General features: G+C 36.8%; 2 protein-coding genes, 2 long non-coding RNA genes and 1 pseudogene across 5 annotated transcripts in view; 3 read left to right on the top strand and 2 right to left on the bottom strand.

Moving 5' to 3' along the window:
- LOC126877229 (omega-amidase NIT2-A-like) overlaps positions 1-8,030 on the top strand; it is a 45,158-nt gene extending 37,128 nt beyond the window's left edge. Inside the window, exon 4 of the mRNA XM_050640045.1 lies at positions 7,326-8,030. Coding sequence (XP_050496002.1) covers positions 7,326-7,537 — 212 coding nt within the window. The 3' untranslated portion in view covers positions 7,538-8,030. The remainder of the gene's footprint in view (positions 1-7,325) is intronic.
- The window catches only part of LOC126877231 (uncharacterized), a 51,604-nt gene extending 40,752 nt beyond the window's left edge, over positions 1-10,852 (bottom strand). Inside the window, exon 1 of one of the 2 annotated variants that reach the window (XR_007694853.1) lies at positions 10,838-10,852. This is a non-coding gene — a long non-coding RNA (uncharacterized LOC126877231). Of the gene's footprint in view, positions 1-9,395; positions 9,413-10,837 lie in introns of those variants that run through there. The other variant, XR_007694851.1, reaches the window with a different exon arrangement.
- On the top strand, positions 9,560-16,343 carry LOC126877234 (uncharacterized). The gene is made up of 2 exons (XR_007694861.1): positions 9,560-10,142; positions 15,048-16,343. It is a non-coding gene; the product is annotated as an uncharacterized LOC126877234 (long non-coding RNA).
- A 1,546-nt stretch (positions 16,344-17,889) lies between these two features.
- On the bottom strand, positions 17,890-19,674 carry LOC126877230 (omega-amidase NIT2-like; annotated as a pseudogene).
- Positions 19,675-21,754: 2,080 nt separating this feature from the next.
- On the top strand, positions 21,755-22,711 carry LOC126877227 (uncharacterized). The gene has a single exon (XM_050640036.1). It carries the CDS (start codon positions 21,755-21,757, stop codon positions 22,709-22,711), a length of 957 nt encoding a protein of 318 aa, XP_050495993.1.
- The last annotated feature ends 3,233 nt before the right edge of the window (positions 22,712-25,944 follow it).

Here is a 25,944-nt window from a genome sequence, read left to right as displayed (position 1 = left end):
GCCCGTAATACATGATAATTTAATTTCGAATTCTTTCGAATATATGCACGTAACGAAAAATTTGTATTGGTTAGTCAATTGCAGACCAACCAGTTGTTAGCCAGTGAAAATAATGTAGATAATAATAGTGAAGAATTAGCTCGAGAAGAGTAAACAAACAAGGCGCCTTAATAAAAGGCACAATGTGGGTCCGCAAAGTAGTGGGATTTCGGCGCATGCGCATTGTTTCGCATCAACTTACAATTAGACATGCACGAAAGCTTCATTTCTGCCGCATACATACTTGGATTCGCGTGCATGAAATTCACAAAGTAGGTTATTGCTTGAAAAACAGCTTTAATCGAGCGAAGCTTTTAACCAGACTGAAATCAAGTCTTGGTTTCTTTAGAAATTCAGATGGAATAAGAGAAACCTATTTTATCTGTGGATAAAGGTTAGGCTGCATCGGTTGGCTTATATGACTTTCCGGTGACTTTGAAGGGTAATACGGCGCCGGCGGTCGAGAAGGTAACTTCTCTATTGAACGAGATCTCATTGATCTCGTCTAAGCAGGAAGAGTCTGTCGGCCCTTTGATTTTATACGAGTCTTTCCATTCACGATCGTGCGAGCTGGCTACAGGCGACGACACGGACCCCCGACAAAACTGTCTGAGCCTATTCAAGGCGACGTCAAATAGTTTCACTCGGAGAGATGAATGGAGATAAGAATCACCGGAGCGTCTCTGCGCTTCGATGACAATGATATTTGGTAAATCCTCTTCTTGTTTCTCGTTTTGAAAGAAGGTTGTAAAGAAGAGTGCTACTAGATCGTCTAGGGAAATCACACGGTATATATTGCGTAATGCTATTGATTTATCAAAAATAACAAGAGGTTAAGGAGCTTTGGGAAGGTTGATTCAATTTTTTATAACCTGACATCTCTTTGAACAAATGTCTTAAGAAACGCTTGAATAAAATGTTAAAAAAAATAATAATCTTTTAATGAAATAATCATCTAAAATGAAATCTTTTCCTGTATTTTTAGACAATAAGATTTACTATATCCTACGCCATAATAAGAATCAATTTGCTATGAACTGGTATCTCGGAAATTGTAAGAATTCAGAAAATATAAGGAGGCCGGAAGAGGTAAATGAAATCCACAGAAACATTGATCCAACCTCAGCCCAGTTAGCCAACAAACTAAAATATCTCGCTGCCTTTTCTATATTTACGACCAGAACGTGGTCATTAATTGAGTCTAGCGACTGCACCGTAGACGAGTCACTGACCGATGTTGCTTTAATGGATATGCGGAAAATCACGTGTTCCAGGTTCCAGGGATATAGTTGTTTTCATTTCCGGAGAATACGGTCGACTCGCGTGTGTATACCAATCTATCTGAGGATAGGTGTTCGTTAGAATTACTAACTATATTACTTTCAACCTTGTGATTAAAATTTTTAAACGTCACTTAATAGCAATTCAGTCGAGTAAGTACAAACTTTCAAATGTCCTAATTTTCAAATCTTTATATTTTTTAATCTCAAAGATATTTTATTATTTGCCGTAGATCAAGCTTCGTGTTACCGGTACTGTAACATTACAATCCTACGAGAAGCAGAAAATAGTGAAAAAATCTGACCTAATAGATAGTAGTCAATATTCCTTTGATGCGTCTTATGCGAACCGCAGTTAGAGGAAATGCAAATAAGCTCTTGCGAAACGGTTTGCCGCACGACAAGCCTACGAACAACGCCCAATGCAAGTTCGGTGGGAGTTACAGGAAGAGGGACGTCTAAAATCAACTAGGAATCCCTATTCAATCGTCTAATTTTCGATTCCGGCATTGAACTTCCCGAAGAAAATTAAATACAATTCCGACTCGAGATTTAATTTCAGTCTCGTAGCTAATGCAATCTAATCGCGTTTGCAAAGCTACGCTTCCGGTTAGAAGCCACGCGCTTCGATCGCGTACTTTCCGCATCGGAAGCGTACGCTTCGGTACTAACCGCGTCGATTTTCAAAGGAATCATTGGACACCGGAAGAAGAAGAAGGAGTAAGAATAAAAGCACGTAAACCGGCAGGAAGTCAATCGAGACAAAATCGATATCGTTGAAAGTCGAAAAAAGACCCGAATTTAGGCTACAGTACATATTCGAATTGAATATATTCAAGGTTTAGATTTTCTTCTCCTGAAAATTATAAACATAAATGAGTCGACAAGCGATCTTGAAAAGCGTCTGTTCCATCTAGATTATGTAAATTGCGTGAATTACCGTTAGCCATAATTCATAATTTATCGAAAAAGCGCGCTTCTTCTCAACCACGCTTTCCCCTACCAGCACCGACATTATCGGCAGATCGATAAGTATCAAAATACCACAAAGATATTAATCTCATCTTTCTTCTAACCGCGAAAAAATGCCGCGCAAATGATAAAACAACAGATCAGCCAGAAACATCGAATTCTCCACGCTTCCGACTTGCAAGAAGAAAAACAAAGTTATTTGTGTATGATGGAAACGTCTCTGGACGATGCTCTTGTCACAGACGAAATTCGAGCAGCTGTATATAACAAACCGAAATTCCGAACGCCTTATCGCGTGTGACCGTCCGGTCAGCATCCGTTCTCAGCCGCCTGAGTGGCATTCGATCACTCCAGCCGTTCTCCGAATTTTACACTAAGTATAAACAAAACCTTCTCCCACTCCAACGAATGGAAGAATATAAATTCTCCCTTCAAAATCATCCAGTCAGTCTAATAAAAAAATTCTTAACTAATCCAAGTATCGAAAGTGTATCATCGCGAACCGAAAAAATTGTATAAATTGAGTAAAAAATAAAAAGAACTTTATCTCCTTGTCGGAAATTAACAAGTTCCTTATTTTTTACCTTAATTTTACACGACATTTTTGGCGATCCGTGCCAGGATCTATTCACTTCAGTGCAAATTTGTAGAGATAGTGGACGTAATAGTAGTATGATTTAATACTTGATGTGTCTTTTTTTTCTTTGACATATAGGTCACTGTGGGGAGTAATATTGATCTAGATATAACTATCTTTTCTGAGAAGTACGTATATGCTTATGGGAACTATGTTTGGTTAATCAATAGAGCCATTCTTTTGAGAAATTGAATCTAGAAGAATTTGACGATATTTTGCCTTGTTTCAATAGTACATCATTTTAAAGAAACGCCTGCGATTATAGTATATAATTGCACATATACATATAATTGAACATAACAGAGTTTGATGTTCTGAACACCACGGTTGTAAGATTTTATTGAGACCCCAGTATTGTATCCGCACGGTGTGACCCTCTGTTGATGATTGCCCTCTCCACCAGCCGTTTAGTCTCATCTGTCTATCGTGCCTTACCGGCCAGGGGGTTTCCCTAACATCTGAGATATCAGATTTGCAGCTCGGAGAGGACAGATAATTCGGAATATCCCAAAGAAGGGCAAGGTACTGGCCGAGCCCCAAATCACTTACATAGAATTACTTACATAGAATTACTTACATAGAACAATCACTTACATAGAATTTTTTTTTTCTTTTCTTTTCTTTTCTTTTTTATTTTCTTGTTGAAATTATAATTAATTCTCACGTCGAGAATTTTCAGTTACTTTACTTAGTATTATACAGTGTTAGCTGATTATTAATAATAAGTTAAGACTTATTATAGATAAATATAATTTACTCACATAGAATAAATTCATTTAATTAATTATGAGATTAATTCACTTACATAATTATGACATACAAGTAAATTTTATAACCACAAATTTTATAACCACAAATTTTTAAATGTTATACTTTGAATCTGTTCTTACATTTAATTTTAATTTTAATTTTAATTTAAAAAAAAACCTTACAGCCAGTACCTCTAAAATATTCGATAAAAATTCTGATGAAACATTAATTGAAACATCTAAACGCGACAGAGAATGGATATAATTATACAATTTTCCAATATTTCAACATTCATTCATGTACACCGATTTTTATTATCACATTTGTTTCATATCTGAAGAATATGTATTTGTTGGCATCAAAATATTCTCTGTTTCAATCCTTGGTCATTTTAGATCGAGACTTCAAAATCTTCTTGATTAAAATTCTTAAATTTTTTTAAATGAGAATCATTAATTAGAGGACAAAAAGTTGTTTCAATTATTTGAACATTCTGCTATTCATAGAATAACATATTTCATTTTAAATTAAAACGAGAATAAATACTATTGTGTATAAATTTAATAGAACGACACACGTGATTTGTAGTCAACACTGTGACAGTTTGTGCAATTACCTTTTAATCGAGTGGAAACGAGAGCATTTTCAAATTTCTATTAACCAACGGTATTATCAATCAATTTTAACAATGATTGAAGGTTGCAAAATTAAATATAAAATGATTTATTAATAGCATACGTAGTGTTAAATTTGCAAACAAGCAGCGTATCTTTTAAGAATAATAAAGACACCAGAAAATAAAGATAATATTCTAATTACATTGCAAATTAATGAATAATTTAAGAAATGTATTTTTGTTATATTAATGTATCACAGATTCTAGGTAAAGTATTAATTTAATTTACTTATTACTTAGGAGATTGTATTTGAAATATAATTACAATTTGTAAGGTGTAATCAGCACACCTTTAAGCTAGTAGATATTTGGTAGCAGTTCTCAAGTCTTTGTGCAATATAGCACAATTGAGTTTAACCGAGTTTAATCCCTTTGACCAGCCAGCTTCCAATTTCATTTATGGCATAATCTCCTGACAATTTCATGCCCTTCAGAAGAAACACAATGTCCTATTATCGTTTTGTGATCGTTGAATATGATCACTCTAGCGTTTTAATCTCCTTTCTATGTATGATGCGGGTATACCGTTTTCTGTTGTTTTTAGATTCAAGTGACGAAAACTTATGAAATGATATTTTAAGTTTAAACTGATCAATTAATTTAATTAATTGATTTATTGTAGCAACAATGGTAAATTGTTTAAATAGAGAAAGAAATTTACAACGAAAAATGTATGAATGTAATATTTGAAATCTAAAATGATAAATTATTGTGCGAAAATAATAAAACTCGCAATGTCAGCACATGGTCTCATTAGAACGTGTTTAACGAGCGTTTAAAATGAAAACGTTGAGGCTCTCGTGGTGTAAAAAGGCTAAATTCCTCATAAAAATACAAGAAATGAGAGGGAACGTTCGCCCTTGAACACATAAAACCAAAAAAAAAAGAATAGAAAAGGAAAAAAACCACAAATTTTAGTGTAGCTATTTTACTGAAACTTATTATATCATTTTAACAGCTATATATAAAACGTTGAATTATTTCCTTTCGCGCAGAGCAATTTTATTTCAAATTTCTAGCTTCAGAATGATAATTACGTATTTGTAATTATCAACAAGCTTTAAAAATATGGAATATTCAGCCAGATGAAATATAGGTAAAGTATTTAGAAGAAAAAAGATTGAAATGTTTTATATAAAGCGATTAAATTAAGTGGTTGAGTTTGAAAATTTGACTCGGTTTAATAATTCAATGGAAAAAATATTCGCCCTATGAAAAAAAATTCATGTTCCTGTCGATATATCGGCGAGGTGCTCCTCTACTTTCGACTGCTCTGCAATTCAAATGCAATACTCGAATATACATGGCGAAAGAAATGGAAATTGAGTAATTTAAGGGAACCAATTACTCTCGCGTCGACGTAACTTCAAAATGTTTCACGTGTCGGTGTTTGCGAAATGAAGTTCGTCGTTATCCGATTAACACGCTTGCAGATGCGTTCTTTTTGTTGCAAAGTAAATGAACAAATTGTACGAGGCAACTGTCATTAGCGTAATTTTAACGTATACATTTACAGTATGATATTAACCATTATTCAGGATTGTTAAAGTGAATTAATGCGTAACTGCGTCATCCACGATTGACCATGATTATGGTAGTGACTATTGCTATAAATGAAGCTTAATAGTTGTCGAAAAGAATCACTCGAAAATCGTGTTCATAAATCATTCTCTCGTCTCGTATCGTGTTCGTCGGGCGGAAAACAAGATTGTGTTTTAAAGAAATCGCGTGTTCCGATTACTTATCAAACTTACTGTGTCACTCGCATAGCAGAAGAAAAAGATTAAGATAAGGTCACCAATGAGCAAAACGTTTAACGTATAAGTGTGGTACATTAAAATTGAGTCCACTGCAACCCTCATGACATTTAAAATCCTACGCGTATATTGAGTAAAGTTGTTATATTAAATATAATCATATTAAATACAAGCTCGTCCGCTGGATTCCCAAATTATTTGGTTAAATACTTTGAATACGAGAATACCGAGTGTTAACAGTAGTAAATCCTCTATATGGTATGTTTACTTTGCTATCTTGAATAGGTAAATAACATTTCACTTTAACGCATTTAACCAATATTATACGCATATGCACATAATGTTACTGTTACATATAATGATATATACGTAGATATACACGTTAATTAAATCCTCTATATGGTATTTTTATATCAGTATCGTAAACATTGTAAACCGGAAATCTTTTATTACACACGTACATATACAGTCAATATTATTGTTACATATAGTGATACATACGTTGATCCACACATTAATTAAATCCTCTATATGCTATTTCTACTTTGCTATCTTGAATAGATAAATAACATGTCGCTTCCAGATGTCAAATAATATTTGCCAAATGCACATATAATGATATAATTACATATAATGATAACAATATAATAATTATATATAATATTGATAATAATGATATAATTACATATAATGATATATACGTTGATCCACACATTAATTAAATCCTCCATATGGTACTTTTGTATCGGTGTCATGAACATTTTTCCCCGAACGACCTTCTATGACGCGTGTACGTATATCGAGAATATCATTGTATTATATATAGTGATACATACGTTGATATACACATTAATTAAATCCTCTATATAGTATTTTTACTTTGCTATCTTGAATAGATAAATAACCTCGAATATAGACATACAGGTACACTTACGTTGATATACACCTTTGTACAAGGTGTCAAAAAATTTTTTATCACGGCGTTTTTTTAAGACGATTTTATAGCTTCGAAATTGATCTTGACACGATTTTCAATGTCAAATTATTTTTCTATTGCATCATGTGATACTCATTAGGAGGAACGAAACCTCTGTTTTCTTAGAAAAAATGTTTGAAATTTCATTAATTCCTAGATTGATTTTATTTATACTTTAAGGTCAGATATGACATCAAATAATGTCAATACTAATATCTAGTTATTTGCCAATTTATAGCATCTGAAAAACAAGATATCTTCGAGACAGCGTGGGTTTTCTTTCCAACTTTCTTAACTTTCAACAATAAAATTTTCGTCAAACGATACAATCTATCCAACAAAGTTCTTGCACACAGCCAATCTCGTAAGAACATAGATCTTCTTCAAGTATTATTCTTCACAATGCTTCGTGTGGAATTTCTACTTGACGAGTTATTATTAAACGATTAAAAGCTTATTATTATACGATAATGTAATATCGTAGAATAGCTTTGATTGGAGATCGGCTGAAATTAGAAAACACCGTGTACGCCGTCTTTTTGTGCTTTGTTTACATCCAAGAGCGCCTAGTAACAGTGACACGAGAAAAGATAAGCAGCGTCAAAACAGAAGTACGGTTTCATATTTCAAGGAGTGGCAATCGAGAGGCCAGAGTATGTGAGCCGAAAAGTGTGTGTGTGTGTGTGTGCAGGACCGAGCAGGAATGCATTGGCGAGGTTCAGAGTTGATCGAGACGTCGAAGCATAGAGTCGTTAGAATTGAGTTGCGAGTGTTGTCGAGTGTTAGAGTTGCTAGTGAGAGAGAGAGAGAGAGAGAGTTACCAAATAGTTGTCAAGTTATTTGATGTAAATACGAGCGTTGCATTTAGTTTTCCTGTTAATCAAACATCGTTTCTCTGTCTAACTAATATCTGTATTTTCAATCCATTATTAATAAATTATAATTAATCGGACAAAATTACACCTTTAATATATTCCGATATTACAATAACTTACTTTTTTCTACGTCAATGGACACGAAAGACGTTGAGTGAGGAATTAGAACAAGTGTGGATCGTTGGAAACCACTATGCTGCGGTCTACCATTCGTTTTACCCTATATATACCACGGAACAAAGGATAATTTTCACCGGCTTCATCAAGAGCACATTTTCTAAGCTTTATTACTTATTATTACACCCATTATATTATATTATTACGATATTATCTAATTAATTGTTGTTTATTTATTTTGATGCTTATATTAACTGTTATTTGAAACATACTTTCAACAACGTAATAAATACAGAGTAAAGGTTAATGAAATTTTAAACAGCTTTTTCCAAAAGAACATGTTATATCCGTGTAAGGACTATAACACTTCTGTTTCCTCGTCATGAGAACTTTATGACGCAATAAAAACTGTTGTCCTTGAAAATTATACTCCAGATCAATTTTGTAATCCATTTTTTCTAACAGATCACCATCTCCCACGGCTATAACAAGTAAGTTTTTAACACTCTATACACATAGAAAACACGTATTGATTACGATTCTGCTGATTAAAACACGGAACGTCAATATATTTATTCACTATGCCAACACAGATAACATTTACCACTGACGAATATAATATATATTTGAAAGGATGGAAATTTTATTTAACCGACTATATGACCATACTCGGTTAAGTATCAACAGCGACTATCTATCAAAAAGATTAAAAATTTTAGCCATGTGATTTGGTCCCTTAAAGCGGGGATTTTAGAAGTAATATTTTTATAATAAAAGAATTCATGAAAAAGTTGTATTATCATACAACTAATGATAAAATGATCTGGTTCTTCGTTATATAATGTTCTAAAATTTGTCGTATATATAGGATGTACAAACCGTGATATCAAGGTATCAGTTCTTCCTTCCCAAGGGACAGTTTCATTAAAATTCTGATAGAATTAAAAATTAATTATTAATATTCTAACAATCATATGTGTTAAATACATTATAGTCAACGATATATACCTGAGCGAATGTAGGGGTGATTCCTTGATAATTATAAATGTCATCAGCCCACATCATTGTGCCACTTCTTTGTACTCCAGCCTCTAGATTAACAGCCTAAACAAACATACAAAATTTTATAGAAGCTGTACAAAATATAGTATATATGCGCAATATTGAAGCGTTCAAGGGGATATAAAGGTAATGTACATCACATACACGTGTACTCTCATTCAACAAAATACAATTAGATTTAATAGTATAAGCTCTTTTATTCATCATAATAGATTGGAAATTTAAGTGTCTTACGAGGGTGAGTAAAAAGTTACCCGCTCTGTCGGTGTAGAATTTATTTTAAGCAATTGTCAAAAAAGACATACATCATTTTTTGACATAATCACTCGATTTCTGTATACACTTTGTCCATTTGCCGAAGGACCTTCGTATTTTCTCATTAAAAAATGTTTTGGGCTGAGCTGCGAACCACGAATGCATCGTCGTCTTCACCTTTTCATCAGCTTTTTCGGCATCCATCTCGCACAAACTTTTTAAAATCCAAATCTGTCGTGCACTATTGCATAAGCAGAGCCGTGGCTGATTTGCAAATGATTTGCCACATTATCCAGTGTCACTCGTCTATTCCATAGAGCATAAGTTCATGAGCACGTTCAATGTTGTCATCGTGGATGTGGACGGGCGTCCAGCTGTTTTTTCATAACACTTGTGCGATCTTCTTTGAACTTTTGTGCCCATTCAAACACACTTCGTGACAAAACACTTTCTCCATAATGTGCATTAAATCTTTGATAAATATAGGCATCAAACATAACCTCCGACCACAAGAAACGAATCACAGCATCCTGCACTGTTTTCCTGCAAATCACCATTGCAAAGCGCCATTACTCGCGCAACGGTCACAAACGAATTGACGTAACACAAAGAAACCTGCGCAGCAGCACTGAACAGATATTGACGTCATACGAAGAGTGCAGATGGATCAATACGGTCGACAGAAGTTTTAACTATCTGGAGTGCGGATAAATTTTTACTGAGAGTCGTATAGGAATCTATAATCTGTAAGTACACCTTTGGCTGAATGGAAATTTCTCTTACATATAGTCAAAAATGCAGAAACTGTGTATTGAATTGGAAAGTGATAAAAAATAAGTGAAGTTTCGAGGTTGCATGTGATTGCATGAGTACACAGGACGTTTTTAGCGAATAAAAAATAATTTTGAAAGACACGAGACTTATCTTGTATTTTATGCACTCTCTGTGTCCGAATTTCCAGAAGCTCTCTATCTTATGAAGTGTTTTAGATTAGCCGGAAAATTTTGTACGTACGTACAAGAAGTATACGATCTAAGTGGAATATTCCATTATTCTCTTGATACAACAGAAACGAAATTTACAGAACTTCTCAGAAAGTTGGTTTATTATTACCAAATTTATAGAATTAATATACGTTTATCATCTTTACATACCTAAGTCGTGGAGGTTTATCGTGCGTAAAAAATTAGTGTCGTTTCAAAGTTACATTTCGTACATTTTAAGCCTATAATTTGTAACGTACAAAACAATGTAAATTTGAGCTGTTTCTTATCTCCACAATAAGAAAATCCAACTTTACGTTTTTTGCACAATGATATTTATGGAACAGTAATATCATATTATTGCATCGCTTGGAGAATGAAGTCAAGGTACGATGTGACCCTAGTGTAAACGCTGGGATACCCAGCTGTGCCGCACTTATAAGCATAAGACACAATACCTATTAAATACGAGGTTAATTCATGTTGTATCAGCAGTGGTCCGCCGCGGTCAGCCTGAAAGGATCGTTAAATTTTTAATCAAAGATACTGAAATATATCGATCGAATTGTATTGAAATTATACTTATATACAGTAATAATCTTCTATTGATTTGTGTATTGAAATACTCCAATTTATAACGTACATGTTATATGTATTTTGAGCAAAACTAAGATTAGAAGGAAATTAGATTAAATACCATAACGAGGTGTGAGAAGTGGGCAAAACTATTAAATTGTGTTTATCTATTATTTTTAATGTTTAAGACGTCGATTTGATGTTAATTCGAATTGACGTGTCTTCAGATACCGTATAGTTTGTAGTAACTCTGTAACTTAATTACAAAAAATAAAAAAATAAATGAAAATGCAGGAAACGAATGACCAAAAGTATGAGAAAGAATTGTACACGCTTTATGACACAATATATGTGTACAGTAAGAAATTTCAGAATATAATACTTCAGTAATACTCAATAGCATATATATATATATATGTTGGATCGTCACTGGGAATGGGGTTGTGGGCGTCAAATGAATCTTCTCGAGGATTAGCCATTGATACGGTACACACAGACGTAGTTTATTGCAATGATAGAGTTATTACAGTCTTAACAATTGATCACGGCGGTTCGGCACTCGCAACACTAGTGACGATGCTCTCGGGCTCAATAACGAATCCGCGGCCAACGGGATGACAACAGAACGTACTCACAAAGTCTAAGTCTGAAAATAATCACTAATCGCGAAGGCGTTACTCCTTAATCGATGAGATCGCGAGAAAGAATGTCTTTCCCGTCCCGATGATGCCACGGAGGAAAACTATAATGGGATGTGTCTAAGGACACGAGATCATCGGATTCGCCGAGAAAAGCCTTCGTTCAGAAAGTAAGGGAAATTGACGTTGCTGCTAATTGGTCAATCTCCATATCGGTGGTTAGAAAAAGATGCTAGCCGCCCTCGAGGGAAAGTTGCTAGTGTGAGACGCCGCCCGTTGAAAAATATGTCTCCCCTTTCTTCCCGTAGTTGGGACAAAGACCGTTTGTCTGCTTGAAGGACTTTAGTTGACTAAATCTTAAGATTTATAACGGCCCCTCGAGCTAGCCGAACATGTACTGCGGAGACGCATCGACATCTGGCAATCATCTTACTCGAAGAATACGGTCTGCGTGTGACGAGCCACGGGACAGAAACCGTTGGAATGTTTACTGTCGCGTGTCGCCACGAATATTTCTTTTAAGGAGAGCTATAGAATTACTTCATACCTTTGTTAGACAAAGCGTTCATCCCTTGACCGCGGCTACGTTGGGCGACAGACTGTCACCTCGAGCCAAAGCTCACCGTCACTAATCTCGAACAATTACAATCGGATTGAATAACTACAATAGTTTAGTTACAGTTATAGTAGACTTTAGATTGCAATGTTGCGGGGCTATCCCAAGGTTCCGGTGTCCTTTCATCTCCGACATATATTTAACTATATATATTAACTATATATTTTCCCTAGGAACAGTAAGATTTTAACGATACAACTCTATCAAGAGATCTTAATGTCATAAACGGTATCGAAACTTCGTAATTCATATTGTTAAGGAAGAAAATATTGGTAATCTCCTCAAACGACGAGCGCGTGATATTCACAATTAGAACTCGATATCTTAGCTTCTTATAATATCCTAATAAAATGTTATTTATCGATTACAATTGTCCTGTCGTATTTTATTGTGTTTGCTTTATAAATGTGAACTTTATTCAAAAAGAGTTCATCGATATAACGGTATTGAAGAGAACTACTCGAGAAACTATATCTAGCCCTTGGATGGAGGGATTGCTTGCTTCTTACAATCGAATAATTGGAGTGTAACTAGAAACACGAACGGTAATTTAGCAATGGAGAAGAACTTTAGAACGACAGCAATTTTCTTCTTGTTTCTTTGAGAAAGGCACCGTTCATTTTATGTTTGACGAGAATGGGGTTGTTGGACGAATTTGATTACAAAGGAAAGATCTTTAACAAATATTCTTCCCATTGATACATTCCTATATTTTTGATTTAATTATTTGAAAATGCAATTTTGCATATACCTATGTGCAATTATATACTATAATCGCAGGCGTTTCTTTAAAATGATGTATTATTGAAACAAGGCAAAATATCGTCAAATTCTTCTAGATTCAATTTCTCAAAAGAATGGCTCTATTGATTAACCAAACATAGTTCCCATAAGCATATACGTACTTCTCAGAAAAGATAGTTATATCTAGATCAATATTACTCCCCACAGTGACCTATCTGTCAAAGAAAAAAAGGACACATCAAGTATTAAATCATACTACTATTACGTCCACTATCTCTACAAATCCTCCACTCTTGGAAAAGTCTATCTTATTCAAATGTAACGTAACTCAAATTAAATCTTTTCCATCATCATAAATACGAAACATTTATAAATTATCATCTTCGATTATTTACTCAACATCTAGCTAACAAAATCTTCTCCATCGCCGTACCCCTTAATCCTGACCGCGTACAATTAACGTATGAATAGTTAATTTATTGAAATTTAAACGACCATTTTACGCTACTTGTACTCGAATGATTTTAGGATCTTGCTGTATCTCTTGCACAGTGTTATACTGACAGGCGAGAAACATAGAAACGTAACTTCCGATCCACTGATTTACCCTAAACACACGATGATAGGTTATACGGTGGACGCAATACAGAAGCGTTTCCGATGCAATTCGAAGGTGCGTTGTTACAATGGAGTTCATCGATCCATAGTGACTATTTCCCCGCCAACTACAGCCTGTAATAACGGAATAGCCAATAAAGTATATCCTGTCGATTTAATCGTTACCCCCACGGTGCACCGCGCGCACGGAGATCGGATCGGTGATTTTCACGTGATGTTTCGCAAATCGTGAGGCGCTCGCGTGATTCGCGCGTTTTAAGCGTTCCCGCTCTTCCCGTCCGATAGAAAGAGAAAGGGAACAGGGGGTGGAAGGAAGAGGGAAGATACGTGATGCGGGTTCAACCTGCCGCGGGAACCTTTAAAGAAGGTCGGTGCAACGGGAGAGATGTAATTTTAATAAATTGGAGAACAAGTCATTGTAAAAGATTGATATTCAGATGTTGGAGATGCAGCAGATTTACAACTCGCTGGAATTAAGTTAGTTAAGGCGTTGAAAACCTAACGTCTTTTCAAAGGCGTTTGCCGCGTTTCTTTTCAAATCAAAATACATACATACGATACGTACAATGTATGCGCCTAAAGTTTTAAAGTTAATTTCTATTCAAGGAATGGCCTGTTTTATTATAGATTTAGGAAATTGAAAAGAAGCAATTGCTTGTTTCTAAGAAAGAATCGCGAGAAGTACAGTTAGAAACTGTATTGTGAATCACTTTTCCTGGTTTCCGTAACGAGGAAGTGAAAAAAAAAAAAAAAACGCAGACAAGTCAGCGTTTACCGCAGCTAAATGGAAGATACGCAGGTACGAGTCGTTACAGTTTTGTCGTTGCAACGATTCCCGCTGCGTAATTTGATAATGAACAGTTGAAAAATAGCAGCGTTGTATCCGTACTCTTTAATATCCCATTATATGGAAGTTAACGACCGGAAAATACACCGCTCGACTACTTGAAGGAAGTAGCTCATGAGCAAGTCTTTTGTATCCTCGCAATGGTATAATTCCTGTAACGTCTCGTTCTCGGAGGATTTATTTCGTTGATTTGTACTTGTTTATTGCTTTTGTGTTTTCATGAATGGAGCATGTCGCATGCGAATCGTAATATGGTTTTAATGGCGTTTCGACTTCAATGATATCAGCGGCTGATTGCGCTTCCCGTAAGAAGCTTCCAATCATTATGTATTTTAGGAACAACAGATAAGGATATTTAGAGAACGAATTAATTATTCAATTGTTCGCGCAAGAAATACCTGTCTCTTTTTCGAAAGTTATAAATGCTGTTTTCAAAGAGTTCCTTAGCTCACCATAAACCAGATAAGAATCTTTGGTTCCATCTAGAAAAAGAAACCTTCAGATCAAACCGAAAGGGGTTCGGATTATATTTTCTAATCGTATTTGTATATTTCTTTTTACGGTCAGCTTGTCATCCACGTACAATCGAACAGAGAGTCCATTAATTATTTCCCTTCGACTTGTTTCAGGGGGAGCATCTCGGAAGCCATGCCGGCTGACGAGTTCGCTGGAAATCGAAACAGAAGCAAACCAAGACTGCAACCACCTTAACGAACCGCTATTATCACTGGCAAGGTCATCGGGCAGACCGGATCTAATCATGCTCACGCCGACCATGCTTCCTGTGCACTCGTTCCTCTTTCTTAACGACGTCAACCAGAAGATCGGGTGGTAAAAAATTCGAAATCGAGTTGATTGAAAATCTCAAGGAATATTAAAAAAAAATACGAATAAACAATTTGATATAGAAATCATCCATTTTGGGCAAAGAAAAGAAACAATCAGAAAAAGGAATAACCACAGAAGCTCTGAATTTCATTGCTTCCTAATGGTACTTCCTTGGATATTTTTACATTCTGGAGGCGTGAACGAACTCTGAAAAACAGAAACGACTTCTATCGGATGATCGAAAGAACTACCTGGACACTGAGTATAATTATTCACACGTGCGGATGCCATTTCCGGCATGTTTCTCCATGAAGAAGGTCAGCTTCAGTTTTTGCCACTTGTAGATAGAAGTTGAAGTGGCGGACGTCTTAACGAGGTTGCTAGAATGTCAAAGAAATAGATGAGGGAAATATTATGAAGATATATTTATGAATATCTAATTGAGCATTTAATTAAGAACTTAATCGAAAGACCAAAATAAGTTGGTTCTTGAGACCAAGTACCTATCTAAGTATAATAGTCTTTTGTACTTACGGTTTAGTAAGAGGACTCGAGTAAAACGATTACTCGTTAAAAGGAACAATAGAATAATCATGCCTCCGCAGACGGTGGTCTCTGCTTTCATGCCTCATCGCGGAGAATCTCAGCGAAAAAAGTATCCCGAAGCGTGAGCTGAAAGGTGGCTATGTAGGCTGCCTAGTGAATGCCGTCGCCATGGTGGAGCTGGCGTGTAGCAACTCCCTAAGTCCAGGAATCTAATCCCGCGTCAGAAAGACAAAATTCGCTACGGAGAAAAGTAAACAAAAATATATATATAGGGAAGAAGAGACAAAGATTAAAGATCGTTAAGAATTAAAGGTAATTTAATGATAAAAGGGAGAAAGAATTGTGTAAAAATTCTACTGGGAAAGAAAAGAAAGAAGAAGCCTCCAACGAGAAAGACGTGCTCAGAAGCGAGTCCCGCGTAGCGCCATGTAGAGGAGCAGGAAGAAAATATTGGTAATCTCCTCGAACGACGAGCGCTTGATATTCACAATTAGAACTCGATATCTTAGCTTCTTATAATATCCTAATAAAATGTTATTTATCGATTACAATTGTCCTGTCGTATTTTATAGTGTTTGCTTTATAAATGTGAACTTTATTCAAAAAGAGTTCATCGATGATTATCCATTACAGGTTGTTAATAAACCTGAATTATGCACAAAGGAATTGCCGTTAATAACTTAAGATTCTCTGCCCGTCGTACAGGGTACATATAGTAATTATTCTCGACGATCGTAACGTTTAAGTCCAATTCGAGCTTATAGTCCCATGCGAGTTAATCAACGACAATAGTTTGAATTTCTATTTGTTCGTTTGTCGTCTGTTTATACCCGGAGCACCTGCTGTAAACCAATACAAAATTTATTAGATCTATAAATAACACATATAAAACTTATTAATTTATAATTAATATAAAATAGGAGAGCACGAAACTTCCTATTTTATGGATATGTTAAATCTTCGTAAAAAAAAATACCATATCATTAGTATCATTTTAATCGTTCTAAAGGATTTAGCTGCATAAAGCTGTGACCCTTGGAAGAATCGATGTTCACGCGTAACAAATTGAAATTGTGCGAAGGTTCCGGTACGAACATCACAAGCGTCGATACCAGGGGCACAGGCACATGTTCTGGGTTCATTATATATTTATAAAGGGCTGACGATTCAGTGGATGGTCCGGGTAAATTTAAATTGTAAATGAACGCATTGCTGGTTCCAAGTAAAAGCCTGGATAAGAGAGGATATGGTATGAGAGTCTGTCGTGGAAAGGGGAACAGGCCGCTTTTATTTGTAAAGTTTGAATCTCCTCGATATTGAAGATGTTGAAGCTGCAAGTATGTATTTCATTTTAATCCATTCGAGACCGAGATTTAATTGTAAGACGATACCTAGGTGTCGGTACGATCTGAATGTTTAGTTAGAATGATTCTGTGTTTAACTCTATCCTTTTCATACTTTGATTTTAAATCGATGACAATCTTAAATAGTATGCCTTATATTTTTAAAATATAAAATTATATACTATGTTATTCTATAATGTATTATGTACAGTCATATATATATATATATATATATATATATATATATATATATATATATAATAATTCTATATTGAAAAAAATATGAAATTAACATGATATATACATTACTACATAAGTTATATATAAAATATGTATACTATACCCTTGCCTACTGACTGATATGAATTTCTTTCGGTCTCGAATGCGTTAAAAGAGAGCGCAAAGAAGTCGAAATTACTTATTGTAATTAGTAAAACGACCTGAGAGGCAGACAGATACAAGAAAGAAGGAATATTATATTAGCGGCATTATCATGTTTTTGCTCTCTTTAAGTCTTTCATCGAGACAGACAATCTACAGGTATTAATCGACCAATTTTTCCAAGCTGATAACTTCGAATTGATGTTTATATATAAGAAGTGTTATGTGTTAATCTGTCCAAATGTTTAAAAGGTGTTATAAATTAAATGTTGTTAAACGATACGTAATTGCCTTTTGATCGTAAATTTTACTATCAAGGGGTCTTTTATGTATGCGTAATCATTGTGAATTATAACAATTTATGTGATCGATATTAAAGGTGTTTAAAAGCATGTATTTTTTTCTATATTATTATTCTCCTATATTATTATCCTATATTATTATAGCATTCCTATATTATTATAATATCTAATTACATGTTGATACACAAGATATACAGATTATTATTTATAACGTTTTGATTTTCTTAATTGAGTCATTCATTCAGTACAAATGATAAGAAATTAGTAATAATTCACAAAAAAAGGATATCGTAGTAGAAATATTATAAAAAAACATTTTCTGTTTTAGTGTAGAGTTACTCCTTCTTACAGACAGTGTCGTACAAATCTGTACGTCTCTGAGAAAATGTAGGTATCTGAGCCCTTACTTCCTCAACAACTTTTAGATCTGATAGAAAAAAGAAACATACGAAGTAATAAGTAATGCTTACTAATAAATTCAACAAATACAGAGGAAGATGGCTAAATCGATAAATTAACGAGACTAAAAATTAATTACATCATGGATCTCTCGCTTTTAATTTTAAGCTGTAAATTACCGATATCGGTGACTGCCATATTCTCTTGAGTTTCCAAATCGTAAAGAATCTTTCCCCAGGGATTGGTCAACTGTGTATGTCCCCATGCGACGTAACTTGCTTAAGGAACACGAGCCGGTGATATGCAGGCAACGTATAATTGATTATCATTCGCTCTGAAACGCTGAAGTAATGACCAGTGCAGTGGTCCAGTGGTCATATTGAATGCCGCTGGATATATCAGCATTTGGCAACCTAACCCAGAGAAGCAGGAAATATGAAGCCACCGAATACCAATTAACTTCGTAGTTGCACGGTTCACATTCCATCATTTCTGAATATGCGAGGACAGTCCTCTTATTGTGCTTTTAATTCTTTTATTTGTTTCATTTTCAGCAAATATACTGGTTTTTTAAATTAAGCTTCTTTTTATACAGAGTTACAGATTATATTAATTTTATATAGAATATATTTAAGAAAGATATTTAATTTTTTGCTAGTTAAGTATTGATCGATTAAGTTACTGTACCTTTGTTCCGATAAATGCGTGCCATTTCCTCGAATCTAATATCATAGCAAATGCCAATACCTATTTTGCAGCCCTTCACATCGAACGTCGTTAGGGAGTTACCAGGACTGAGTGAATCACTCTCTCGAAAAGTAATCTTATTAGGAATGTCGATGTCGAATAGATGTACCTAATAACATAAAAATGTAGTCGCTAATTCTATTGCTGCAACTTTTGTAATTTAATATCAAAGTTACCAACTCCTAAACTTTAATTATTTTTTATTTAATAACTGACAGCGTTTTTATCACTTTCTTTTATTAAAAAATCCTATCATTTAATAATGTTTAAAAAGGAGAAAAAATAAGTATAATAATATTTTAAGTATGTGAAAAATTTATACAACACAAACACATTACAACAAAAATGGGCGTTTCCCGTATCATAACGTATTTTATAAACCGTAAATTATAGAATTGGTTATAGTATACGTATGTACATATGTATATTCCTAAATTATTCCTAGATAGAGTCACTTTCTTCACCCTAATATTTTCAAATTCAAAGCCATAAAGGAATATATTACTTACCTTTCGGTGTCTTGCTATCAAAGTTCCACCGGGACCCCAAATAGTACAGGTATTGTACAATTTATCGCACTCTATTTCAGGCATCGTACCACCAACTACATAGATGTTGTTTGCTTTAGCTGCGTTCGATAAAGCAACGCTCGTTTCACCATCAGGAATACTCTCGGCGTATTTTGGAAAGTACTCTGCATTGCAATATTTCAATTAATGAAAAATAACTGTCTTTTGTTCCAACCATAAATTAAATTGAAATGTTTGTCAGTTTTTTATTTTTTAAATTATTAAAATAACTATGTTTTATATTTCGACTTAATTAAATATGCAATTACTTAGCTAATAGTATATATAATAAATTGTTTCTACAGGTTCAAAATGAGAAATGAATATTTAGAAATATTTAATTACGACAATGCTATTTGTGTTAGCATTAGTGGCTTGTTACTCAACGACTTTGCTAGTACTTTTTGAAACATAAAGTTAGTTTTCAATTAACGCTTATACTAGAGGCGGAATTACAAATGCAAAATAATTGATAATACTAATTTATAAGTACCTAATTATTAGTATCTTAAAAAATATATTTATACAACAATCACGATAATCATGAAAATGGGGAAATCCTATATTCTCGAATCAATTCACAATTTATTTTGTATATTAATTAGATTCCGCGCTCATCAGTACGTACTCACTGGCGACATCGAGAAAATGTATCGGCAATTCCTCGTACGACCAGAGGATCGGAAATATCAAAGGATATTATGGCGCAGCGCGAGTGGAGGAACAGAAACATATGAGCTTAACACCGTAATACTCTTATAATAGAAATAGAAGCAGTCCTCAATTCCCGCCCGCTAACTCCTATCTCCACCGATCCAAATGATCTCCTAGCCCTCACTCCCGGACATTTCCTCATTGGCGATTCATTAATGTGCTTACGTGATCGAGATTTCAGAGACATTCCATCGAACCGACTCTCCAAATGGCAGCATATCCAACAGGTTAAACAACATTTTTGGAACCGCTGGCATAAGGAGTATTTGAACGAGCTAACCAATCGCAATAAATGGAGCAAGGGTGGACACAGCATCCAAAAGTGCACAATCGTCATCCTCAGAGAGGACAACGTTCCCTCCATGCATTGGCCTCTGGGCCGAGTTATCAAGGTTCATCCAGGCGCCGATGGTGTCATCCGGACAGCTACAGTTCAGACGGCAAAGAGCATTTTGGATCGGGGCGTCAAAAGGCTTGTCCCACTGCCAATTCAACCCGATCTCGAGAAACCCGAACAACTAGCCACCGAGACGAAATAAGATGGGAACTTCAACCACACCTCGCTAGTTTGATCGGTACCCTCTCAACGGGGGGAGAATGTTACGCCATGCGGCTTACCATAGGTCATATTCTTAACTATCGGTCGCGGCACTATAATGTCGGCGACGGATCGTCGTGTCTGCCCGGCAAACAAACATTGTAATGGCAAGAGCATGGTTCATTAAGCACGGCGACTTCCAGAAACGTCGACTCGTGGCCCGTATTTTACCTCGCGTAAAAGAATGTGGCGTGATCCGAACGTAGTGGGGGTCGCCTTCCAGAAAAAACGAAAAAAATCGAAAGGCGTTCAGAACTTTTCGAGAAGTCGAACCGTCTACACATCTGATATGTCGCGCATTACTTATCAACCAAAACGCAGTTACATTTTTTTTTTGTTCCATTTATATCTTTCTAGTTAATAAGTTGTTGAAATAAACATTAATTTATTTGTGTTAATTCTGTGGAATTTCATTGAACTACCCTTATTATCATAATCGAAATAAGGGGATCGATCAGTTCGTGGCGTCGATTATTTAATCGTAACGGGAACTTACAACTCTCGTTGACGTGCTATCTCGCGATTGCGTCTCTCCGCGAACGGTTGAAACATTTTCGAGCTGAATCACGTGCCAGTGAAGAGTGCACTTACCAGTGACCACACAGTGCCACGTGACTTTATCAAGACCAGCAGCGGGAGCGGGAGCAACCACTACTGCGAAACCAGTGACGTCAGGCGCGTCATCTTCGAAGAAGCACATCCCATTGGCAAGGGAACACAACCACGCAGCCTTCCGCCGCAGCTGGACAGTCATCAACGCAACGAATTTCACAACTTAATAATACAACCGAACGAGTGGCCGTCGGCAAGGAACAAGGCGTTCCTCGCTAAGCATACACGCGACCTCACGCCGCACGATAGTAAGGTAAGCTCGTTCCTTATTTCGACCATCTCCTATCCTCGGCAACGATGACAAGCGAAGATGAACTCATCTCCCTGCGTCGGAGACGAGGCTATTGTAGCGGCCGATTCACATACGTATCGAACCGACTGGACGAGTACGAGCAATCCGAGCGTCAGCAAAACTCCTTGTTAACGAACTACGAGAAACAACTGACCGAAGCTGCGAGTCAATTCGAAGCGATCCAACTCGAGTTAGAAGTATTAGACGAGGAGGAACAAGCGCGCGGCTTCGAAATAAGGAATCAGTACGTCCCGGTAGACATAAAGCTACAAAATCTTCTGAGGAACGCGCAAGCAGCATCGCCGTCGACATCCATAAACCTTCCAACCTGTGCATCATCCGCTAGTTTAAATCCGATAGCCATTAAATTACCAGATCTTCGGCTCCCTACTTTTGACGGAAGCTTAGAGAAATGGAACACGTTTTATGATACCTTTTCTTCCAAAATCGAAAAAAATCCTAGTCTCACGGATATACAGAAATTCCATTACCTGCAGTCCGCCCTGCAAGGAGAAGCAGCCGATTGTTTAAACGCGTTACCCCTTAGTAATGTAAACTACAGTCAGGCTATAGCCGTTCTCAAGGAGAGTTTCGAATGTCCACGATACACAGCTTTCAGTCATTGCATGGCAATAATTGATTATCCAAGGATAACCAAAGAATCTCCAACGGAATTAAGGCGCTTAGTCCACACATTTAAACAACACATATATGCATTGAACAAATTAGGAGAATCCTACCCCGATACCAGTGCTATGCTCAACAGCCTCATCCTCTCGAAAATACCACTAAGTATCCAAAAACAATGGGAAATGACGCTGCCCAATAACGAGGTGCCTCCGTACATTCATTTACTAAACTTCCTAGAGAGATTAGCACGAAGCTCCAGACCGATCACCACGGTCAAACAAACAAGAGAATCACCGGAACAAACTACTCCGGTCCGTCAACGCGCACCATGAGGACATGCACTTACGGCGACACAGGTTACTCCAACATGCCCCACCTGTCAAGGACCACACCCCATTTGGAGATGTGACACCTTCAAAACCAAATCCCTTCGCGAACGCATTCGGGAGGTCAAAAGAGCATCACTATGCCTCAACTGCCTCGGGAAAGGGCACGCAACGAAGCATTGTTTCGCAGGATCATGTCGCGTATGCGGAGAATGACATCATACAATGCTGCATAGGACAAAACGCCATTCAGGGTCTCGTTCCAGCAAGTCCAGCCCGAAATCTTCCCCATCAAATAGCCGATCCACAACACCTTCTTTGCCACCCTACGTATCACCCACTCGTCGCAAAAAGCACACAACAGACCACAGATCGGAAACACCACGAATAGCCGCGACTCCAAGTCCACCGCCCAGTGACAGACGAACACATAACCAATGACGCCGACGATCGACGACTCCGTTGATGACCGAACATATCAGACCAATAGCATCCGAATTATTATCCAATGATCTAATCATCACAGCGCAGATTAACATTTTGAATGATAAACAGCAACCAATCCGATGTCGAGCGTTGCAGTATCTTGAGGTCGCGATAGATGGTTTCGTTGGTAACATACCAAGGTGCGTCTATTAAGGCTCTTAGCGTTTTCGATTGGAATCGTTGTAGTATTTCGATGTTGGAGTTACTTGGACAGCAACAGCTGGTGATACTGTCATACACCTCCATTTATAAACTTTCGAAAATCGATGTGACCTTCAAACTTTAGTGTATTCTGTTTCACAGCACAAAATGTTTCCGAAACGTACGTTTATTGTTACAATAAACTTGACTAGTGGCTCTGAAATACTATCCTTGAAAAAACAATGGGGAAATTGGAGCAAAAGCAGAAGGAAATAAACAAAGACCTTGTTGGTTCGTAAAAATAAAATATGCTACAGGAAAAACTTTTTCCAACGGATTGAGATGCGACAAGCTTTAAAAGCTATGACGCGAATCGAGCGTTTGTCTACAAGAGCGCATTTTCGGTGGATATATATGTCGGAATGACATTGGGGATAGGGTTGTCGGTGTTTGAGGAGTCTTCATTGAAGGTAGCCATCGTTGCGGTGTAACGAAGATACGATTTATTGACACAGGTATGAATAACACAGGTTTGACAATCTACCACGGCGGTGAGATGTCCGCGACACTAGTGACAATGGTCTCCGGTTCGATAACGAATCCGCGGCCAACGGGATGACCGATGGGCGTTCTCGCTGAATCTAAGTCTGACTCGTAAAAATAATTGCTGAGCGTAAAGACGTTACTCTTTGGTCGACGGAAGCGCGTAAAAGAATGCCCGTCCCGTCCCGATGATGCCACGGAGGAAAACTATAATGGGGTGTGTCTAAGGACACGAGATCATCGGATTCGTCGAGGAAAGCCTTCGTTCAGAAAGTAAGGGAAATTGGCGTTGCTGCTAATTGGTCAATCTCCATATCGGTGGTTAGAAAAAGATGCTAGCCGCCCTCGAGGGAAAGTTGCTAGTGGGAGACGCCGCCCGTTGAAAAATATGTCTCCCCTTTCTTCCCGTAGTTGGGACAAAGACCGTTTGTCTGCTTGAAGGACTTTAGTTGACTAAATCTTAAGATTTATAACGGCCCCTCGAGCTAGCCGAACATGTACTGCGGAGACGCATCGACATCTGGCAATCATCTTACTCGAAGAATAGGCTCTGCGTGTGGCGAGCCACGGGACAGAAACCGTTGGAATGTTTACTGTCGCGTGTCACCACGAATATTTCTTTTAAGGAGATCTATAGAATTACTCCATACCTTTGTTAGACAAAGCGTTCATCCCGTGACCGCGGCTACGTTCGGCGACTGACTGTCGCCTCGAGCCCAAGCTCATTATCACAACTCTCGAACAATTACAATCGGATTGAATAACTACAATTGTTCAATTACAGCTATAGTAGACTCTAGGTTACAATGTTGCGGGATTATCCAAAATTCCAAAGGCTCCGGTGTTCTTTCATCTCCGACATATAATTATATAATGACTCATTGAAAACCAGCTTTCATTTTTTGTTGATAGTATGGTAAGAAAATGTGAAGTTCGAACGCTTGTAACGATTGCCTGAGTTGCGTCATCCTTGGTTTTAGGAAAAGATAGGGAAGTCACTGAAGGGTGTCGCGGCTTCGATGTCTTTCGTAGCTGCGACGCGGAGGCCTCTCGGTTGTTCTTTGAACAATCGTCAACGTGGACGTACGTCAAAGCGAAACCACGCGAATTCGGCATTTCCGATAATACGGAACACTGTAAACGCGACTGCGTTGAATTCGTTCGATTAATTCCTAGCAGTATCTATAAACAGTGAACTTGAGGCCCCATACACAACTGCATACGCTAGGTTGTAAGAAATAATAGCTATATAAGTATGTGGCGGCACATGAGTTAGAGAACGATGCAAATCGAGAGCGACTCATATTATTGTTTTGCCTCGTGACACTTACACAGTCTTGACGTACATGTAACGTCAACAAATATCTCCAACAGACTCAGGAAACCTGAAACGCCTTGCACACGACACCGACTCCCAAAACAAAGGAATATGAATTCGGCACATAGGCATAAGATAAACGAACATCTAGAAGGGCTGTGTCTTGATCGAGTCTTTCAGTCTTTCGGTAACGGTCAAATCGCACACTTGTAATCCTATTATAAAATAAAGGTACCTCGAACTCTGGTTCAAGAACCCAACATTTTTTTATTATAATTTTCCCATTATTTTTACGTGACATTTTGGCGATCCTGCCAGGATCCATTCGCTTCAGTGTAAACGAAGTTACGATTTCGGTCTACGGACATTATTGAAGATCGAAGGATTCGAACTACTTGTGTTATGAACTTTGCTGTCAATAATTTACCACGGTGGACCAAATCAACGAGGCCACTGTCAGCATAGAACAAATCAACAGAACGAGTTTGACACTCAAACAACACATTTGAACGCGCCACAGAGGAAAACACCGCAAGGGAACCTCATTCTACGAACTTACGTATCAAGGTGAGAAAAGTCGGAATTCTTTTAAACAATATAGAACGCGAAAAGTTAGTTTCTCTAGTAACTCTAGCGAAGAGACAATATGAACAAGAAAGACTCAATAGCCGAGACAAGTTTACCCTCTACAAGTGGAGTCCAAAATAAAACGGGATCACTCGATTCCTCCACCAGAGCAATTTTAGACTTA

This window comes from Bombus huntii, unplaced genomic scaffold (assembly GCF_024542735.1).
Source record: "Bombus huntii isolate Logan2020A unplaced genomic scaffold, iyBomHunt1.1 ctg00000135.1, whole genome shotgun sequence".
Classification (NCBI taxonomy): domain Eukaryota; kingdom Metazoa; phylum Arthropoda; class Insecta; order Hymenoptera; family Apidae; genus Bombus; species Bombus huntii.
This window is presented reverse-complemented; position numbering and strand designations above follow the sequence as displayed.

Bases quoted from the DNA above. Each gene is read 5' to 3' on its own strand.
- LOC126877227 (XM_050640036.1), top strand. From the start codon at position 21,755: ATGACAAGCGAAGATGAACTCATCTCCCTGCGTCGGAGACGAGGCTAT.